This window comes from Ochotona curzoniae, unplaced genomic scaffold (assembly GCF_017591425.1).
Source record: "Ochotona curzoniae isolate NIBS_2020 unplaced genomic scaffold, NIBS_Ocur_1.0 contig_1302, whole genome shotgun sequence".
NCBI classification, from domain to species: Eukaryota; Metazoa; Chordata; class Mammalia; order Lagomorpha; family Ochotonidae; genus Ochotona; species Ochotona curzoniae.
In genome coordinates, this window is record NW_024465035.1 from 1,793,470 (window position 1) to 1,812,623 (window position 19,154).

General features: G+C 54.9%; 2 protein-coding genes across 9 annotated transcripts in view; one reads left to right on the forward strand and one right to left on the reverse strand.

Moving 5' to 3' along the window:
- The first annotated feature begins 242 nt into the window (after window positions 1-242).
- On the forward strand, window positions 243-15,448 carry NME9 (NME/NM23 family member 9). Its single transcript, XM_041003802.1, has 11 exons — window positions 243-275; window positions 2,807-2,864; window positions 4,056-4,159; window positions 4,471-4,542; window positions 5,149-5,265; window positions 6,092-6,167; window positions 7,885-7,967; window positions 8,232-8,324; window positions 9,462-9,616; window positions 10,970-11,100; window positions 15,324-15,448. Exons 1-11 carry the CDS (start codon window positions 243-245, stop codon window positions 15,446-15,448), a joined length of 1,047 nt encoding a protein of 348 aa, XP_040859736.1.
- The window catches only part of ARMC8 (armadillo repeat containing 8), a 78,808-nt gene continuing 74,438 nt past the window's right edge, over window positions 14,785-19,154 (reverse strand). For all 8 annotated transcript variants that reach the window (XM_041004399.1, XM_041004417.1, XM_041004388.1 and 5 more), the window contains one exon: window positions 14,785-16,715. In XM_041004399.1, the coding sequence (XP_040860333.1) occupies window positions 16,682-16,715 (34 nt within the window). In that variant the 3' untranslated portion in view covers window positions 14,785-16,681. The remainder of the gene's footprint in view (window positions 16,716-19,154) is intronic.

Genomic DNA, 19,154 nt, shown 5'->3' on the forward strand with positions numbered 1-19,154 from the left:
AGATGTGGGAATGGCAGGGTTTATTGGGTCTCCTGGGCACGCAGGGCTGCTCTGGCCTGCACGCACCCTAGGAGACCACGCGGGGAGCCACGAGCTCACGGGCTTTGCACGCTTCACCATGCGCCGTGGGGTGTTCATTCTGTGGCAGAACAATGGGGGTGGGGGAGGGAGTTGGTGGGCGCCAGGCCGCGGGAGCGAGGGCGCAGGCTGCGTGATCAGGGCTTTGGTTCCCTTGCAGAGCCATGGGCAGCAAGAAGAAGGACGCTGGCCTGCAGGTAAGCCTCCCGAGGCGCCCCTATCCCCCCGCCTCTCCGGAGGAGCCCGCAGTGTGTGCGAGTCCTCCTCGCGCGCTTCTCTTGGTGTATGTGCTGCCGAAGCGAGCGCGTGCCCTTCTGTTTCAAAGGCAGAATGCATCCAGGACCTCTAGGGAGCTCGGAAAAGAAGTGCCTGCTGCCTGGATTATAGAACCATGTCACCTAGCTGTGCATGAGAATAAAGTAAAACGGAGTGTTGGGGGCAGGGCCACGAAGGCAAGAAAGCCCCAACTCAGCCAAAGCGGCTGCCTTTTGGGGTTGAAGCACGGAGCTTGGGGGCAGATCTGCAAGTGCTCCGTTATGCTCGGATCCTTGCTGAAAGCAAGGCTGACCCAAAGGTGCCACAGGCCCCGCTCACACCTTCTGCCCGGTAGGGCGTGGCGTAGTCCAGCGTTTGCAGTGCTGGTCCACCACCGTGCTTAGGGCCCCGGACCCCGCACCCCGCTGCCCGGCTTGCCTGTTACGTTCCTCACAAGGAGGGTGTGCGTCCGGATGACAACACACTCCGTACATCCTGGAAGGCGATGTGAAGACTTTCCCACTTCTGAGAGAGAGAGAAAGTGCTTGCCTTCTTACAAAGAGGGGTTGCAACTGTCGTAGGTTTGTTACAGATGCACTATCGTCTTAAAGGGATACAAACCTTACAACCTTAGAAGACCCGAATTAGGAGCAAGCCATTTTCCTAGTCTTTTTTGAAAGACTTTTAGAATTTTTATTGGAAAGTCAAATATACAGAGGAGGAGGAGAGACAGAGAGGAAGATATTCCATCTGTTGATTCACTCCCCAAGCGACTGCAATGGCTGGGTCAGGAACTTCCTCCAGGTCTCCCACACGGGTGCAGGTCCCAAGGCTTTGGGCCTTCCTCCACTGCTTTCCCAGGCCACAGGCAGGGAGCTGGAAGGGAAGATGGAGCCGCTGGGATACAAACCAGAGCCCATGTGGGATCCTGGTGGATGCAAGGCAAGGACTTTAGCCGCTAGCTTACCGTGCTGGGCCCTTCCTAGTATTTTGAGGGTCATAGTTCCAAACCAGTTTCTCCTGTAAAATAAATAAATAAAAATAAAAATAAACAAAGGAGCATATTAATTAGACAGGTGCAGAGGGTTTGCAGTGCGGCTGCCTGCCAAGTGCCCAGATGCAGGGCTCGGAGGGCCCTTGTCAGCCGTGAGCAGGTGGGATTTGCATGTCAGCTGATGGGATGTGATGGGAGGAGGTCTTAAGGCGCCATCTGGATCTCCTGGGAGGAAATGCCACACGCAGCCACGGGGGCGTTCCCCAGAGTGACCAGCGTGTAGTCTGGGCAAGTGTTAAGGACACAGAAGTAGCTGAAAACTAACCTGATCCACACTGGGCAGACCGCGGGGCTGCGGGGTCCACACTGGGCAGACCGCGGGGCTGCGGGGTCCACACTGGGCAGATCGCGGGGCTCCGAGGAGACCCACACTGGGCAGACCGCGGGGCTGCGGGGTCCACACTGGGCAGACCGCGGGGCTCCGCCCAGAAATCCAGCCCGTGGTCCAGGCTGCTCTGTGACCCAGGCTGGCCTGGTTGGCAGGTTGGCCACGATCTAAGAATTGAGCAGTCAGAATGTCAGTGACTGTAGCTATGTGGAATAATGTACGCAGGTGTCATGGGATAGCAGGTTGGTAAATTACTTTGGATTAACAAAAAAACATCCTTTAGGCTTACAAGTTTTCCACATATTTTAAGTTGTTTCAAAGTAAAAGAAATTACAGAAAATAGAGTGTTTTAAAACTTTTTTGCCTTTATTGAGAGTTAGAGCTTCAGAGAAAGAGGAGAGATATATAGAGAGAGTTTTGCATTGTTGTTCACTCCCTAAATGGCCAGAATGGCAGGGCTGGACCACGCTGAAGCCAGGAGCCAGGAGGCTTCTCTGCTCTCCCGCAGGGCGAGACGAGGGCCTGTCACTTCAGCCATCCTCTGCTGCTTACACAGGCACATTTGGGAGCCAGCCTGGACTCAAAGCAGCATCCTCACGGCATGCTGGCATTGCAGGCAAGGCCTTAGCCTAACACAGAGAGCGGTAATAAGCATTTCTTCCTGTATGTCATATCCAGTACAAACTAGAACTCTTCACAGATAAGAGGAAAAATGAAAAAAAGAAAAAAAGATTTCATTCAACTCATTTCTAATACTGAGTGAAAACACGAATGGTAAAAGGAAACCTACAGCGTAATATCACTTATGTACTTCAAGGACACAAAGCAATTATACACTTTTTCTGGCTAAATAACAGGTAAAATGAGCTTTTCAATGCCTGAAGATAGTTGATATTGACCTTAGGAGGGGAGGTGTTCCTGGGGGTCGGTGGGGGGCAGCAGGAATAAAGAGAAGGCAGAGGAATGTGGAGGGGAAGGACCAGCTGAGCTGTTTGTCTTCGAGAAAGGCAGCGGGAGAGAGATCGTGGGCGGGCGTATCCCTGTGCACGCGTGCGTCCACTGACACAGCCTTTGGTCCTCTGTGGCTCCAGGTGAGCGTCAGCAGCCAGGAGCTCTGGGAGGAGCTGCTCAGTGCCCGGGGACTGACTGGTAAGTGAGAGGGGGGCGTTTTGCAGAGCCGTTCTTTTAAAGCTGTCTTGTGTTGTGCTGACACACGGAGAGGGCCTGAGCAGGTGGTCCTGTGTGTGAGCAGTCACCTTGCTTATCCGTGCTCCTACCGTCCAGTCTCCATCATCTGCAGCTGGTCATGTTCCAAACATACCATGTGAAACTGTCCAGAAAGAGACAACTTGTGAGTCATACATGGCGGCACCCCGAGGCCCATGAGATCTCGCACTGCCTGTCCAGCATCTCACGCCGTGTCTGCTGCCTGCCTGAGGCTCGCGCACCGCCGCATCGGCCCTTCACACGGTGCTGTGCGCGCTGCCGTCCTCACTCCCTGGGGGCCCCCAGAGGTGACCTCCACAGATGAGGTCTGGCTTGAGCTCAGGAAATGGTGATTTGTAATTTAAGTCAGAGCGCTGTTTCCAAAGCTGGTGGCTGTGTAATTCCCCAGGGGTAAAGGCAGAGGCTGTGCTGGAGCAGACCTTATGATGTGTGCGCCTTCAGTGGCCTCGTGCAGGCTCAGTCCTGTTCAAAAACCCACACAGAACAATCTCGGCCCCAGGCCAGACCTTGTGTGTGGCTTGGAAAACCTTTCAAGAAAAGAAAGCATGTGAAGAAAGTGAGTTTGGGGCCCTGTGTGGTGGTTTAACAGGCTATTCCTCTGCCTGCAATTGCCAGCATTCTATATAGGCTTTGGTTTATGTCCTGGCTGCTCCACCTTCCATCCAGCTCCCTTCTTGTGGCCTGGGAAGGTGGTGGAAGACGTTCCAGGGCCCTGGAACCCTGTAACCATGTGGGAGACCCGGAAGAGGCTTCTGGCTCCTGGCTTCAGATCAGCTTAACTCCGGCCATTGTGGTCATTTTGGGAGGGAACCAGTGGAAAGAAGATCTTTCTCTGTCTCTCCTCTCTGTATGTCTGCCTTTCAAATGAAAATAAATCTTAGAACAATAGTAAAGTGGTTTTTTGCTGTATTCACGCCATTGTATTTAGAACTCACAACAGAGAGTTTGTACCATTAAAGGGCGACTGTCTCTGTGCTCAAACATCAGCTGCTGGGCTCCGAGACCCCTGCAGCTGTCACAGACCTCTGGTGGGGGCAGCAGGGCAGGAGCAGGTGCGGGCCCGTGTGGGCGGCTCAGGGCTCTGCTGCCCATATCTCGTTTGCTTCCCTGCAGTGGTGGAAGTCTATCAAGGCTGGTGCGGCCCCTGCAGGCCTGTGGTGAGCCTTTTTCAGAAGCTGAGGCTGCAGCTCGGCCCCGACCTCCTGCACTTCGTGTTGGTAAGGTCCCGTGGTGCTGCTGAACACATTTGAAGATTGAAAACAGTGAGGACCAGGCAGGGCGAGCTGATTTTTGCAGATTGTTGCAAAAGCATCGACTGTGGTGTTTGTTCAGATCCATCAGGACACTGTGCCAGGTTTGGGCAGTGGCTCCAGGTGAGGATGTGAGAGACACCAAGGGCAAGAGGCTCCCAGGCCACAAGCAGAGATGCTGAGACTTGACCGCCCAGTCCAAGGGACTACAGGGGGGACTACAGAGCTTGCTCTGGAAAAGCTGTCCCAAGCACCTGCTAACACCTTATTTTCTGTAGGCTGAGGCCGACTGTCTTGATGTCCTGGAAAAATACCGAGGAAAGTGTGAGCCCACCTTTCTGTTTTATGCAGTAAGTACCTTTCCTGAAGGCAGCTGTCAGACACACATCATTCTAGTCCAGACGCCTCTCGCCAGGGGATCTGCACGGGCCTCCCTCTGATGCCCACGGGGGAGGCTGCGGCTGGGACCCCTCCCTCTGACGCCCACGGGGGAGGCTGCGGCTGGGACCCTCCTCCTGCACTGTTTGCTCCATGAGCTGCAACAGGCCCTCCCTAAGAGGTGCTGCAGCACCCTGCCCTGGATGGGCTCTTCCCTCTGGGAACGGAACTGGGTCCCCTCTTAGCAGACACCAGGGATTCCATTCGTTGTCCTTGCCTTAGTGCTGGGCTTAGCTCATGCTCTAAGTGTGTGTTGAGTGAATAAGCTAACCACAAGCCACACTTGGCCACTCATGCATTGCTTCGCCACTAACTGGTGGCTGCCCCAAGGGAATGTTTGCAAGAAGGGTCTGGTTAGCATGAAGAGCAGAGCTGAGGGCACACTGCCATGGGTGAGACCCTGGCAGGCGGCAGCAGAGGTGCGCCCCACAGAACAGGCTGGTGGAGGCTTTGGGCCACTCCTCCCAGCTGGCTGTTTCCTGCAAGGGGTTAACGTGTGTGCTTGTGCCACATCCCAGGGAGGAGAGCTGGTGGCTGTGGTTCGGGGGGCTGATGCCCCACTGCTGCAGAAAACCATCCTGGACCAGCTGGAGGCAGAGAAGAAGGTTCTGGCTGGAGGCGCAGCCCGGAAAGTGGTAACCAGGGAGGGCACTGCATATGGCAGCCCGCTCACCTGCACTCTGCCCAGTCCCTCAGTCCCCCTCACCAGTGCCCTGCCCGGACCAGGCCGTTGCTCCAGAAGCCGTCCTGCTGCGGGGAGGCATCCCCTCCCCCAGCGTCCTGTAGCTCCTTTATCCACTTCTGTTCCAGTCCCTGTGTCAGCTTTTTTCCACACAGTTGAAGCCGAAGCAAAGCCACAGTATCTGAAGGGGTGGGGTCAGCCCTGGGCTCCCTGCGGCCTCTGGGGGAGGGTCTCATTAGGATGACAACAGGCCCATTCCTGTCATCCTTGTCATCCTGAGAAAGAGCCAGGCTCTAGGCTCTTCCAGGCAAGCAGTAGTTGCTTGCAAGTCCACACCCGCAGCTGGACGGCAGCATCTCCAGGGCCTTGCGTATCTTAACCCTGCTCACTGTACGGACACTCAGATTCAAGGCCAGTAGCCAAGCCCTCTCTCTTTACAATGGAGTATTATCAATTTTTCTTTTTCAAGAAAACTAGAAGTTCCTTCCCATATGAGAAACACCTATTAGAAACACTAACACTTCCTAGCCCTCTGTGATATCTGCGCTGTACGGCTGAGCAGTGTCTTGATTTCACCTCTGTCTTCCTGCCCCTTGCCATGTCTTCTTACTCCTTTCCCAAGGAGGTGGGATCCGAAACAGATTCTCTTCCTCCTTGCCCTCCCTCCCACTTTTTCTGGTGGACTCTGGTCTTTCCCACTTAGTTTCTGCAGGATTGCAAGGTCGTGGTGGTCACTTTGAGCCACTAACTGCACTCTTGTTCATGACCGTTTGTCCTAGATTCAAGATGAGGCTGTTTCTGATGAAGCTGGGGGTTCTCGCCGTGACAAGGACAGTGATGGAGACAAGGACGTGGGTGAGTGCAGACGCGGCCAGCAGGCCGTGAAGGCCAGGCCACCTGAGCGCTCCGGTGTGGTGGCTGCGTCAGTCAGCAGCGTGTTGACAATCTGCAAGGCTGGCAGCTGAGCGTCAGCTGTTCTGTCTGCACTTGGAGACACGCTGCAGCCCCAGCTTGGGCACGTTCCACTGACCAGGCTCAGAACCGGGTGGCTCTTTCACGGCAGTTACCACGCAGCAGGGAAAGCTCCCCTAGCACAACAGAAGGTGGTCACAGTAATGACTTAAAGCAGTGATACTGGCCTTGCCTTGTCCTTAGTGGAGCTAACAAAGCAAGTTGTTCAAGAACTCAGTATTTGGTGTATCATTCAGGTGCCTCTTGGGATGCCTGCACCTGCAGTGGAGTGCTCTGATCCAGGGTTCATTCTGGAAGGCAGACATCAGACTTCCTACAGGGAAGGAGCACCAGCAGTCTGCCTGTTGCTGGAGCCATCCATGGTGTCCCTTGCCATCATGGCCTCTCTTCCCTCTTTCATCACTTCCTGCCAAGCCAAGTCTCCTGCCTGGCAAGCAATAGGAACTCCCTCCCTTGGCCTTGGCTCCGGGAAATTGGCCCTGTGCTGGATGGCTCCTCATCCGTGGTCCATGACCCGCTCTGCTGCAGCCCGGCTGCTGCCCACTGATGTGTGCTCCCTGGTGCCATCTGACCTTTCTGGTGCCCAGGCCAGTGGTTCCAGTTCCTGGCCTGTGGCACAGTTTGACTGAAGATGATGATGTCATGTGTCCCTTCTCAAAACCCCCTGCTGCTCCTTTCTCTCTCCCTGGCTTCTCCTTTTTAAGTTGGAGCTCTGCAGTTCCCTGCTTTGGCCTTTTTTCCTCCATGAACCCACTAAGCAGTACATTAATAATGGGATTTACTGCAACCATCTCTTAAACTCTAAGTGGTAGCAGCATGTTCAAAATCATCATCCCAGGAAAATTTACAGGTTTGTTGCTTAAAATGTTTTATGATCTTGCATGCCTTGGGGGTTGTGAGTGTGTAGGTGTGAGAAAAATGCTCCTTCCATGCTCATAATGTCTTGTTTCATTGCAACACAACCAACACAGAAGGTGAGAAGCAGCAAGCAGGTGCTGGCTCCGGGGGTGGACTGGCCAGGGAGGCATGACCACTACCTTGGCTAGAAATGAGCTGGTCAGCCACACCTTGTCCTAGGACTGAGACAGCAAGGGCTGGGGCTGAAAAGTCGTGTGGACTCAGGGCCTGAGGCAGCCAGCATTGGCCACCTGGCAGGAATTAAGTGAATGGCAGCAGAGGCAGGGAAGCCAAAGAGGGGAGATGGCCCAGGCAGTCGGTTAGGCTGCGCAGTGTGGGAGTGAAGGCAGAGGAGGGCAGCTCAGTGCAGCTACCAGCTCAGCCTCGCCCATCGCCAGCTAGTTCGTGGCTGTGCTCCTCACTTCCTGTTCTTGAGCAGCCTTCAGCAAGCCCCCCTCAGGTGTTTCCCTTCGGCCCCTGTTTGCGGGACTGGTCTCTGTTCCTTGCAGCCAGCTTGAGGTTGGGGTGTGGAGCCAGACTGGGGCATGCTCCAGGTTTGCAGAGGCACAGCGAAAGGGCTGGGGAGAGCAGCCCGGTGCCCAGTGTGCTGGCACCTTGTGTAGCAGTGCACAGTCCCTGCAGATGTCCCCATGCAATCCCCCAACACCAGCACCTCGCAGCTCCATCCTTCGGCTTATTTCAGTGTCGTCAGAGAAGAACTGCACCTTGGCCATCATTAAGCCAGACGCGGTGGTCCATGGCAAGGCAGAGGAGATCGTGATAAAGGTAAGAGGGCACCCACGCCATCGTCCTCGCATCCTGTCTGGGGCACAGACGGGGATCAGACATCCTCCTGATGAAAGAAGGCTGCTGAGAAGCCAGCACTCGAGTTCCGTTCCACTGAGTGATACACATTGGATCTGCTGCAGACGGGAGCTGTGGGGAGCAGCACCCCATGGCACCGTGTTTAGCTGTTACATGTTAGCCACCGATGGGACCTGGGCTTCATGTTCTCTTTCAGAGTATTATATACACGACTATGTCCTATAGATCCAGGAAGCCGGCTTTGACATCCTAACGAGCGAGGAGAGGACCCTGACAGAGGCAGAGATGAGGCTCTTCTATCAGCACCGAGCTGGAGAGGTCAGCCCCTCGCCGCCATGCGTCCTGCTCACTCCCTTCTCTTCCCCTGCCTCTGGCGCAGGCTCACCCAATGCTGGGAGGCTGGGGAGCAGCAAGAGCGTGAGCAGTGGGTCAGGAGTCTGCCCACACCGAGGACAGCTGCGGGCTTCTGTGGTCACGAGGAAATGGTACTGTCTCTAAGCAGTGAGGAGGGCGTTTGTGCATGGGCTCTGGGCACTGCCGAGCTGAGGGAACAGGCCTGCAGGAAGAGCGTCCCAACAGGACGAGGAACCCAGGGAGGCCTGGAGTGTCAGGAGCCAGGCAGCAGATAACAGCAGCCGGAGCCATGCTGCTGGCTAGCGCAAAGCATGCTCCGGCTGCTAGCATCTCACCTGCGGGGGTGGCCGCCACCGCTGCGTCATGGCCTCGGATCTCAGGTTAGGGACCTGTGTGTTGGAGGAAATATGTGTTGGTGTTTTCACACCAGGAACATGGGGGAAGGGCAGCGCGCTGTTTCGTGGAGGAGAAAGGTTGCAAGGTGTCACCAAAGAGAAAGCAAACCAACCAATACTTCCACTGTATTCCAGCCCTTAGTTAAACCATCCAGCAACCACACATCCCAGTGTCCACACACACGCTCTTTAAGGACTCATTTGATTTACTTAAGGAGAGGGTGGGTGAGGAGAGTGAGGAAGGGGGAGAAAGGAAGATTTGCCCATGGATTCGCTTACCAAATGTCTTGAACAGCTTGCTCTGGGGACAGGAACCAGGAGGGGACTGCAGGTCTCCCACGTGAGACACAGACCCACACACTTGAGGCATCACTGCTCTCCCTTGGGGTTCACATTAGCAGGAAGTCAGTTAGGAACTGGAGCTGGGAGTTGAAAGTATGGGACACAGATGTCTGCACTACGATGCTGAAAGCTCACTCCTCATGGATATTTATGGCCTTTGAAATGCCTCTACCTCTTAGAATTTTCTCATCTTTAGTCCCAAGTTGCCTCAAATTGCAGCCTTGCCTATTTGGATTCTGTGGGTGTGGTTGGTCACCAGCACACCTTCCTGACCCACGGCCCAGCTGGCAGAGGTGGCCAGGTGTGCTGCCCAGGGACACCAGAGGCCCCCTCCCTGGGTGACGGTCTCCCCTCTCTTGCCCAGGAGGCATTTGAGAAGCTGGTTTACCACATGTGTAGCGGACCGAGTCATCTGCTGATCCTCGCCGGGCCTGAGGGCAAGGAGGACGTGGTCACCGCCTGGAGAAACTTCATGGGGCCCAGTGACCCCCAGGTGGCCAGGAGGGAGCAGCCTGAAAGGTGACATCAGCAGCTGGAGACCTGACACCCATCTCCTGAATCCAGAAAACTCGGAATGCCCCAGGGTGCTCAGCCCAGAATTGCGGGTAACCAAGAAGAGGGATGGCCAAGTGGCCCCTCACTCCCCGAGGGACACAGCTCCCAGGGGCAGTGCCCAGCCTTGGCCAGGCACCTCCAGGGAGCTGCCTCTGCTGCCCTGTGCAGAGGGCGGCTGCTGCGTTTACCCTAGCTTCGTCAGGGAATCCCCAAGGCGCTCCTAGAAGATAGAAACGCACATGGGCAAGTCTGCTCGGCCTGTTCTGTGCTAGGCTGGGTGGCTGGCTCCTCGGCTGTTAGTATTTGACACACGCCAAATGCCAAACCCATTGAAGACCCACAGGAAGCAAACTGGCACAAAAGGCCATGGCACTGCAGTTGTACCCTGGTGGTTGTTTGGGGCCAGGGGCCTTCGTGAGGGAGGCAGCCCGCTCAGGGCTCAGCTTGCAGGCCACATTCTCTGCAAGTCCCTTCTCAGCCTCAGTTCTCAGTAAAATGGGCATGTGTCTGTTTATACACACATTCGAGTGTACGCACACACCAGCACATACACGTGCGTACTTGAAAAGGCTCATGGAAAACATGTAACATCCAAAAAATCCATGCATGGACTTAAATTTTTTTTTCACCCTAATAAACTTATCCACAAATTCCACTTCCTCCAAAAAATGCCTGAAGTTATATACATATACATACATATATATATGTACACACACGCACAGAGAGAGAGAGGGAGAGAGAGAGGGAGAGCAAGCACGTTTGTAGTGCTTAGAACGACACTTGATACACAGCCAACTCATGAGGCTGTATTAACAATGTTACTGTTGTACCGTTGACAGCAAAGATGACAAAATTGCATTTCCTGTTTGCCCAATTGTTGATACAGCTTTAAAATGGGGACAACAGTCTCCCTCACAGGGCAGTGACCCAAATGCAATGGGAGCACGTTGGAAAAGCACTGGGCTGCGCACACAGGCTGCTGCAGCGGCTGAGAACACACCAGCCCGCCCGCCCGCCCGCCCTCCCTCCTGCCCTGCCTGCCCACCTGCCCTCCCTCCCTGCCTGCCCACCCACCTGCCTGCCTGCCCACCCACCTGCCTGCCTGCCTGCCTTCCCTCCCTGCCTGCCCACCCACCTGCCTGCCTGGCGCGGGCAGTGGCACTGCTGGCCTTTCCCTGGTGTTTCCCACAAAAGAGAAAGCAACTGCTCGGGACTGCAGAGTGCTGATTGGTGGTCAGTGGTCATGTTGCCAGAAAGCAAGACATTTTTTTTTACAAATGAAACAATTGCTGCTTTTCATGTCGCCAATCCTTGCAGTCTCCGGGCCCAGTACGGCACAGAAACGCCCTTTAACGCCGTGCACGGGAGCCGGGACAGGGAGGAAGCTGACCGGGAGCTGGCCCTGCTCTTCCCCGGCCTTCACCTTCCAGACAGCGATGCCCCTCAGGGTAAGTCTCTCCTCTGGGTTCTTATTAAAAAGGCGTTTGTTTGTGTGCTCAGAAGTGGGGAAAGGGGAGGAGCCTTGGTGATCATTACCTGGCAATTAAATCCTCCAAGGCAGGAAGCCCCTTTCCTCAGGTCCCGGGGCTGCTGCTGCCTCTGTCCCGCCCCACTTTCACCTCAAAGGTCCTTCTTGCCACTTCCCTGGGGAAGCCCCATTGTCCAGAGGCTGCTTCAGGGCAAGTCCCCCGCCAGGCCCCTTGTGTCCCTGTGCCCACCTCTGACCTTCCTGGGGCAGCGCCCACAGCCCCTGGATCTGGGTAAGAAGCCCAGAGGATCCCGGCCTCAAAGGACCCAGGCCATCCCCTGACCAGCAGGCTGAGGCAAAGCCCAGAGCTGGACATGCCGGAGCAGCCCAAGCACAGCCCTGCGTGGGGTCTACACGCCTGCCTCAGCGCTGTGTGTGCTGTGGTCTCCAGGTGTGGCTGGGGAAAGGCGAAGGTAGACAGCAGCTGAGCTGTGCTGGCCTGCTGCAGCCCTGCTGCTGATGTGTGGTCTGTTCCCGCTGTCAGCTGAGGAACCAGCTGAGCTGAGCTGGCAGAGTTAGGAACTCCTGAGAAGTAGGGCTGGCAAAGCAGTCAGAGTCGGCACCCCCAGGTACCTGTGTTACGCTGCTGCCAGGCCTCACGTTGTGGCCCAGCAGCCCTGCCAGGGGCGGCTTTCCTCCTTGCCACCTGCCCTGACAGCACGGGTTCCAGTCCCAATGTTTTCAGGATCATAGGAGTCTTCATCCTTTTCAAGGGTGCTGCGCCCTGACTGCCAGCAGCCCCTCTGGGTGCTGACGCTCTGTTCCTGACACCTGCTTCGTGCTGGGCAGTGGCACGGATGTCCACCTAAGCAGGGCACAGTGGTCCATGGCTCTAGCAACTCACAGTCCTGGGTTTGATTCCTGACTCTGGCCTCTCCACCTGCTGAATAACCCCGTAACTTTTTTTTCCCCCGGGCCTCAGTTCATCTGTGAAATCACAGATGCAAGGTAACCTCATGCTGCTTCCTCAGCGCTCTCCACCTGCTGTCTGCCACACTTCAATCACCGAGAACAACATTCCTCCTCCCCAACCCCTACCTTCCCGAGCTCCCTTCCCCCGTCTCGCTCTGGGCCGGAAGTCCTGCAGAACCTGCTGTCCCACACGTGGTGAGGCCGGAGGAGCGGCAGGCACCCCCACGGCTTCACTTCCCTGAGGACGAGGCCTGAGCCGGCTCTGCTGCTCCTTGGAGGGGTGGGGGCACAGGTCGGGTGGGCCGCCAGAGCAGGGCTGAGGTCACTGTGCTGGGGCCTGCTGCACTTAAGGCACCCTCAGACCCACCACACTGTTGGGCACCTCCTGCTGCCCCGCTCCCTTGGGGGACGATGAAAGCCAGGCGTGTGCAACTGCCTGCAGTATTAAAGAGTACACGCGGGACACACAGATTCATGCTCTGTCTCTGGGATTTTACAAAGTAGCATGCTGTGGCCTTCTGCTGCGGCCTGGTGGCAGCCGAGGGGACAGGCATCATGTTGCAGCTGACCCTGGTAACCGGGAATGTGCACCAGTGCAGCTTGGTTGTGACCAACACCTCCAGGCCCTCTGGTGAGGAGGCCAAGGGGGTGGGCACGCAGCGCCTCCCTGCACTGCCTGCCCTGCTCTGCTGCCCTGCCCCACTTCCTGCTGCCATCTCTGCCCGTCGAAGCAGGGTATCAAGCCAGGGCAGGCTCACAAGCAATGCTTGGGTTACATCTGGAACCAGAATTCACCTGGTTTCACTGACCCTGCTCTCCTGCCTTTGGGTAGTGTCCAGTTTTGGAAGTGGAGAACTGGGGCCAGGAGGCTTGCAGCTTTCACTGAGTGGCCTGGCTTGGCAGCCCATGCTTCTTCCCTGGAGGGATACAAGGAGAAAGTGACGGCTCCAGCTCCCTCGGAGGCACGTCAGGCTCCCGGGCCCAGGAATACTGTCCTCTGATGAAGCAGGAAGAAGCCTTGCTCCTTACCTCTGTACTGAGCCCATGCTGGCAGCATGTGTCAGCAGAGCACCCTCACTGCTCCTTGGCCCCGGGTGCCCAGCTCACCTGTAGGCAGTGTCATTCCCTTTCCGAGTGGGTCTCATTTGGTCTGCCGAGTGATGGGCAGGAACCCCAGGCCCTCTGGAGTTGCCCTGCAGGCATGGAGTGTGGCTCTCAGTGAGCTACTTGGAGAAATGGGTGCGCCTAGCTTGCAGCTAGCTCATCTCTCCAGAGGCCAGAAAGGCAAGGATCCTCCTCCTGCCCCAGTCCCTGCAAGGTAAGAGCTGCAGTCAGGGCTCCAGAACGCACAGAGGAGGTTGGGGGAGAAGGGAGCCTGTGGCGGGCTGGGTGGGTGAGGCATGCAGGGCAGGGGGAAGCCGGAGCAGCACTCGGTGACAGAGTAGGAGGGGTAACAACAGCTGCCTCCTTTAGCACAGTGGGGTATCCAGAAGGCCCAGGGCAGAAGCACTGAGGAAAGGGGAGGGCTCCAGAGAGAGGTTCAAAGGTCGGTCCCTCCCAAAGGCTAGGCTAGCTTGGCAGAGCCCCTGCACCTGGCTTTCTACAGAGAAGCCAGCCAAGGCTGCAGGGACTGCCTGGCAGGAACAGGACAGGCTCAGCTCCAGGAAGCTGATGCAGGCAGCTCCACCATAATGCCAGTTTTGGCTGTCCACTGTGAGATGGCTGACCACGTGGTAAAGCCAAACCTAGGCGCTGGGAGCTGCAGCAATGATGCACAGAAGTGGCTCAGCAGCCCTCCACAGTCACTGGGAGTCCCCCACCTGAAGCCAGGCCCTGGGCCGGATGTGCCTCCTCCTGCCAGTGGGTGCGCCTCCGCACAGCACCCTGCTGGTCTCCACCAGCACATGGTGCAGCAAGGCTCTTTCCTCTCCATTCTCTTCGCTTCACCTTGGGTCAACTCACCATCGCCCCGCTCCCCTGCCTCCCCACCTGTGCCTGGTTTCTGTCTGCAGCCCTCAGGGAGGGAGCCGAGAGCCCCTGGGTGTCCTCAGAGGGCACAGCAGTTGCTTGTGTACCACTCGGGTCTGTGTTGGCAGCAGAGGTGTGGCACACCTCAGGGGAGAGAGGATGCAAGTGGACATGGTGACTGGGAGTGGCCACATGTAACGGGCCTCTGGGCTCCCAGCAGCCAGCAGGACAGCGTCCCCACACTGCTGCGGATGGCTGAGTCATGATCGCCAAGCTGTGCACACTGGGAAATGCGCGCCCACCTCCCTGCACTGCAGGTTCCAAAAGCCGGGACACATTATCGTCCAATGTTTCCTAATGTTCTAGACATCTGGAAAACAGACTCCTTTTTAGAAGTTGCCAGGATTTTTCTTGGCTTTTATTAACATGTGTTAAAATCAAATTATCCAAACACTACCAGAAGAACATGTATTGTTCTGAATAAAGTGCTTAAGGAAAAAAAATGCAACTTGTTAAACTGGACATTCTTTTCTAGTTTATAAGATTCTGGGTTACAATCAGGGCACAAAGGAGAAACAACCAGCAGCAGACAGCAGGAAGTCAGTTAAGCTTGGGTGCAGACACAGGCTGCGGCCCACTCCGCCCACCTGCTGACTGGCCACTGCCCCTGCAGAAAGCAGCAAATAGCTTTGTTTTCATAAATACATTTCTCTTCAATCAAATCAGTTCATTCTAGTGACGACTGTTCACACCCACTGAGCTGAAGTGTGAAGTGTGATCTCACTGGGCCTTCTAGTGCTGTGTGAGTTCAGGATTGTCTCAGCGATTCGTTACTGGTTTTTACTGACCAGTGTATTTCGATGCCAACACTATCTATGGTGTTCTGGGTTACAAGTGCCAACGAGGATATCTTCTCAGGAATAGAAACAACAATAAGTGGACCTAACTGAACAACACTTTATTCCAAATAAACTTTTTCTTTAAACTGGTCTTCCCATATTAGCATCCTCACATGTGCACAAAGTCCCTGCTGTGACAGATTTTTAAAATCAGTGATGTTCTGAAAAAATAACTTGGAAAACTCTGGGTTTGAATCTTGAGTTATCATATTGGAAAACAGGAACTGCAGTTAAATACATTTAAAAACGTTCATTCACAATCCAACACTGAAATCTTGTGAGGAAGTTGTGGCTGGTGGCAGGCCAGCCACGCTGCCAGCAGCCCCGTCAGGAGGGGCCCTGTCCGCGCACACTCACCCCAGAGCTCGCATCCTGGCCGAGGAGCCTCCGGCCTTCGTCAGCAAAGGGAAGAGGCGGGCTGCTCCTACCGTCACGCAGTCAGGAACCTTGGGCGAGTTCGTCCTGGAGCTGGAGCAGGTGCCACGCTAAGGGTTGAGCGAGGGCTGGGCAGTGCTCGCTGTGAGGAGTCCTCCGCGGTCAGCCTGGGCCCGATCTGTTCCTTCTCTCAGCCCGAGGGTTCCGCTCCAGCGGGAAGGACCTCGGCCACACTTTACAGGAGCACACCGACCTGCAGTCCTGAGGGCCTAGAGTCAGCTGAATGTAGCCAAGAGTTCTACACCGAGCTGTCCTTCACTTCTCTCCACAGGAGTGTCTGTAGACGTTTTTTGGTTTCACAGTGGTATGTGCCGTTTCAGGAAGCACAGTGATCTGACCAGGTTCCTAGGAGGGACGCCCTGCTTCTAGTCTGAGCACAGGGCTCCAGGCCTGGCTGAGGGCAGCGGGAGGCTCCGGGTGCCCAGGTCCTGCAGTGTCTGCAGTCAGTAGTTGTACTTCCCTCTCTCGTCTCAGTGAGGAGCTCTCACATTCCTGCACTCTGCCCTTCTCACTCACGGAGTTGGGCTGAACAAAGGCTCTGCACCTGCTAACGCTGACGGCAGTAAGATGCTAGCTTACAATGCTGCACAGCACCATGTATAACGCCTGTTATCCAGGCCAACGAGAGCCAACTTTTTTTTTGTTTTTGTTTTTATAAAGAAAATCTATGTAAGCTGAGGTTCAGAAATGCATATATATATATTTTTTTACTTACAAATATTCATCTGACCAAAATTCAACATAACTTTTATGGAACACTAAACAATTGTTTTGTCTTTAAAATAACATTTCATTCAAACTGTATATAATTCAGTAAAGTTTTTTACACAGCAAGCAATGCTTAAACCCTGGGAAGTCTGTAGAAAAGATCTTCACACAAAATAAGAAAAGAAAAATCTGAGGTATCCCTCACGCACATCCATTCACACACACACTCACACGCTCAGCCCTGCATGTCCCCCACTCATTCTCTCACAAAGTGGCTGCAGCATAGGCAAAAAATTGTAGGTCCAAAGAAAAACGATTGATTGTTCTAATAAAGAGTCCAGGTAGCTCAGAAAAAAACAAAACAAAACACAACAGAACACAACAGTCCTCTGAGGAAATTACTACCTCAAAAAATGTTCTCAAGATGAATCTGAGATCTAAGCCTATGAAATTGCTTTTGAAAAACAGCTCCCTGCAGTCCAAGGTGACGTGTGCAAATAGAAGGAATCAACTGAGGCTAGTTCCTGTATTTCCCTTACACAAGGGCGCGGGTGCTCGCAGGTGCCCAGGGTGTGCCCGTCATGCCAGGTACTGCTGCAGTGCCATCTTTGCCCTGGAATTACAAAGTTCCCGTTAGTCGGCATTTCAGAATTGTTGACAGCCAGGACTGGGGGACCAGTGTGGTCACTGAGGTCCACAAGGCAGATGCTCGAAGAACTGGGGGATCCCCTGAGGGACCAAGCTCCCGGCAGAGGAGCTTCAGCCCATGCTGCCTCTGCACCTGGAGTTCTCTTTTTTTTCCCTCCTCATTTTATTTGAAATGCAGAGAGAGACCGACCTCTGGTCACACCAGCTAGGGTTAGTCCAGGGTGAGATGAGGGCCCAGGGTCGCCTAAGTGGGTGCAGGGGCCCGAGCACCTGCACCACCCTCCCTGCCTTCCCAGGCACATGAGGAGCTGAGCAGGCCGAGGAGAAGCTCGACATGGGATACTGGCACAGCAGGCAGCAGCTTAGCTCCCGGAGCCACGTGTCAGTTCCCAGAGGGGCTGTGTTTGCGCCGCAGTCTGTGGCAGCTCACTGACGTGGCACTTTCCTTTGTAGGTGGTCATGTCTAGTTTTCCTTTGTCACTGGCACGCACTTGTGAGCAATCTGGAAATTTGGACTTTCTCTAACTGCCACGGAGGCTGTATGTACACATGAGCACATCACGAAGCAGGATTCAGGCTCTGGGAAGGCAGGACGGCGACTACGGAAAGGCAGTAAGGTACTGACGAGGAGGTGCAAGAACCCGTGGGGTTCCTGCCGCATGGACCACACCTTGGAGCTGTGCACGAAAGCTTGTATTTCCTCTCAGTTCTCACTGCACCTGACAGTAACAGCAGTGACCAACTGGGATGCATACTGTTAAGGTGACTGGGGAAGGAGGATGGTGTAATGAGGAGAGCGACTTAATCTCGCCTGATCTTTGGAAAGTGGCCTCCTTTTCTAAAAATAAAATTAATTTGGGAGGCAGAAAGATGGCTCTTGTCCACTGCTTCACTCTCCAAATGCCTGTAGTGACTGGGGAAACTGGAAGCCAGACCCTCATCTGTGCAGCAGGATCCAATCATCTGAACCATCGCCACTGCCTCAAGGGTCTAGACTGGCAGGAGGCTGCAGCCAGGAACTGCAGGTTAGCAACGAACCGATGTGTCCCACAGGAAGCGCAGGCATTTCTGCAGCCAGGCCAAATGCCTGCCCCAAAGCGACTTCCTTTGGGCAAGGCCTGAGGAGGCCACCTTCTTTAAAGACTTACTTATTTACTTGAAAGGTAGAGTTACAGCGAAAGAGATCTTCTATCTGCTGGTTCATCCCTCCGATGGCTGGGCCAGGCCAAAGCCAGGAATGGCTTCCCAGGTCTCCCAGGTGGTGGCGAGGGCCCAAATGCTTGGCAAATCTTCTGTTGTTTCTTGGGCCCACTAGTAGGGAACTGAGTAGGGAAGTGGAGTATCTGGGACATGAACTGGCACCCATGTTGGATCCTGGTGATGCTATTCCTCTTTGCCACAGTACCGGCCCGAGAGAAGGTCTGCACGACTCCCATCACAGCTTTCTGAAAAGCTCAGTTGTGGGAGTTAGAAACTCAGGGCTTATTGACGGGCTCTCCTTCCAAGTTAGAGAGAGGCTAAACTTCTTAGTTGTTACTAGCTGATGAAAGTTATAGCAAGGAAACTGGGCACGTGACAAGTTGGATTCCAGTGCAATCTACACAATCTATAATTACAGTGTTGAGAAGATGTATCAAGGTGCATTCTTACAGTTACAGAAAACTCCATAAAGTCTAATCCATCAAAAAGAAAGTTCTAGTCTGGATGTTCCAAACTGGGTTCCTGAGGGTATTCTGACACACAGGCTCCGGACGGCATCGTCCGTCTCACCCCGTCAGTCTACAGAGAGGCTGAGCCGAGCAGTGCTGACAGGGAGGGCGGTGTGTGGGGGGGTCCCGTCCCTGAACACCTGAAGCCCCCGGGCCCAGCAATGTCTCTTCTCCACTGAAGGGGCAATTAGAAATGGCCCCTCGTGAATGACAATCCCAGGTCTGTGGAGTCCAGAGACAGCACGGGCCTCTGCCACCCTGAAGCTTAGCATCTGAGGCTTGTGGAAGACGAGTCTCCAAAACACTGCTCTGGGCTGCTGATCTGTCAGTGGCTCTGCGCCAGAAAGATATGGCTGACAAATCAGTTATGCCAGCAGCTATGGGGCTGGAAACAGAAGTTCGAGTCCTCAAGGTACAAGCTCAAATCCAGCCTTCGGCCCATGGCTGCCCTTGATCTATGCTCCTCTCATCTGACCAGCAGCCCAGGGCAATGGAGACACTGCTGCCAGCCCACAGTGCCAGTGTGTCATGGATGCTGAGCACAGAAGGCACGGGTAGGAGAGGGGGTAAGGCGGCCTTTCACAGGAAGCAATGGCTGATAGGGATTTTGAAGGCTAACCAGCCACTGAGCAGGTACCTCGCTCCCCTGCTCACGGCCTTCGCATACCCGGGCCTTCCCCTCTATCCTGCTCACC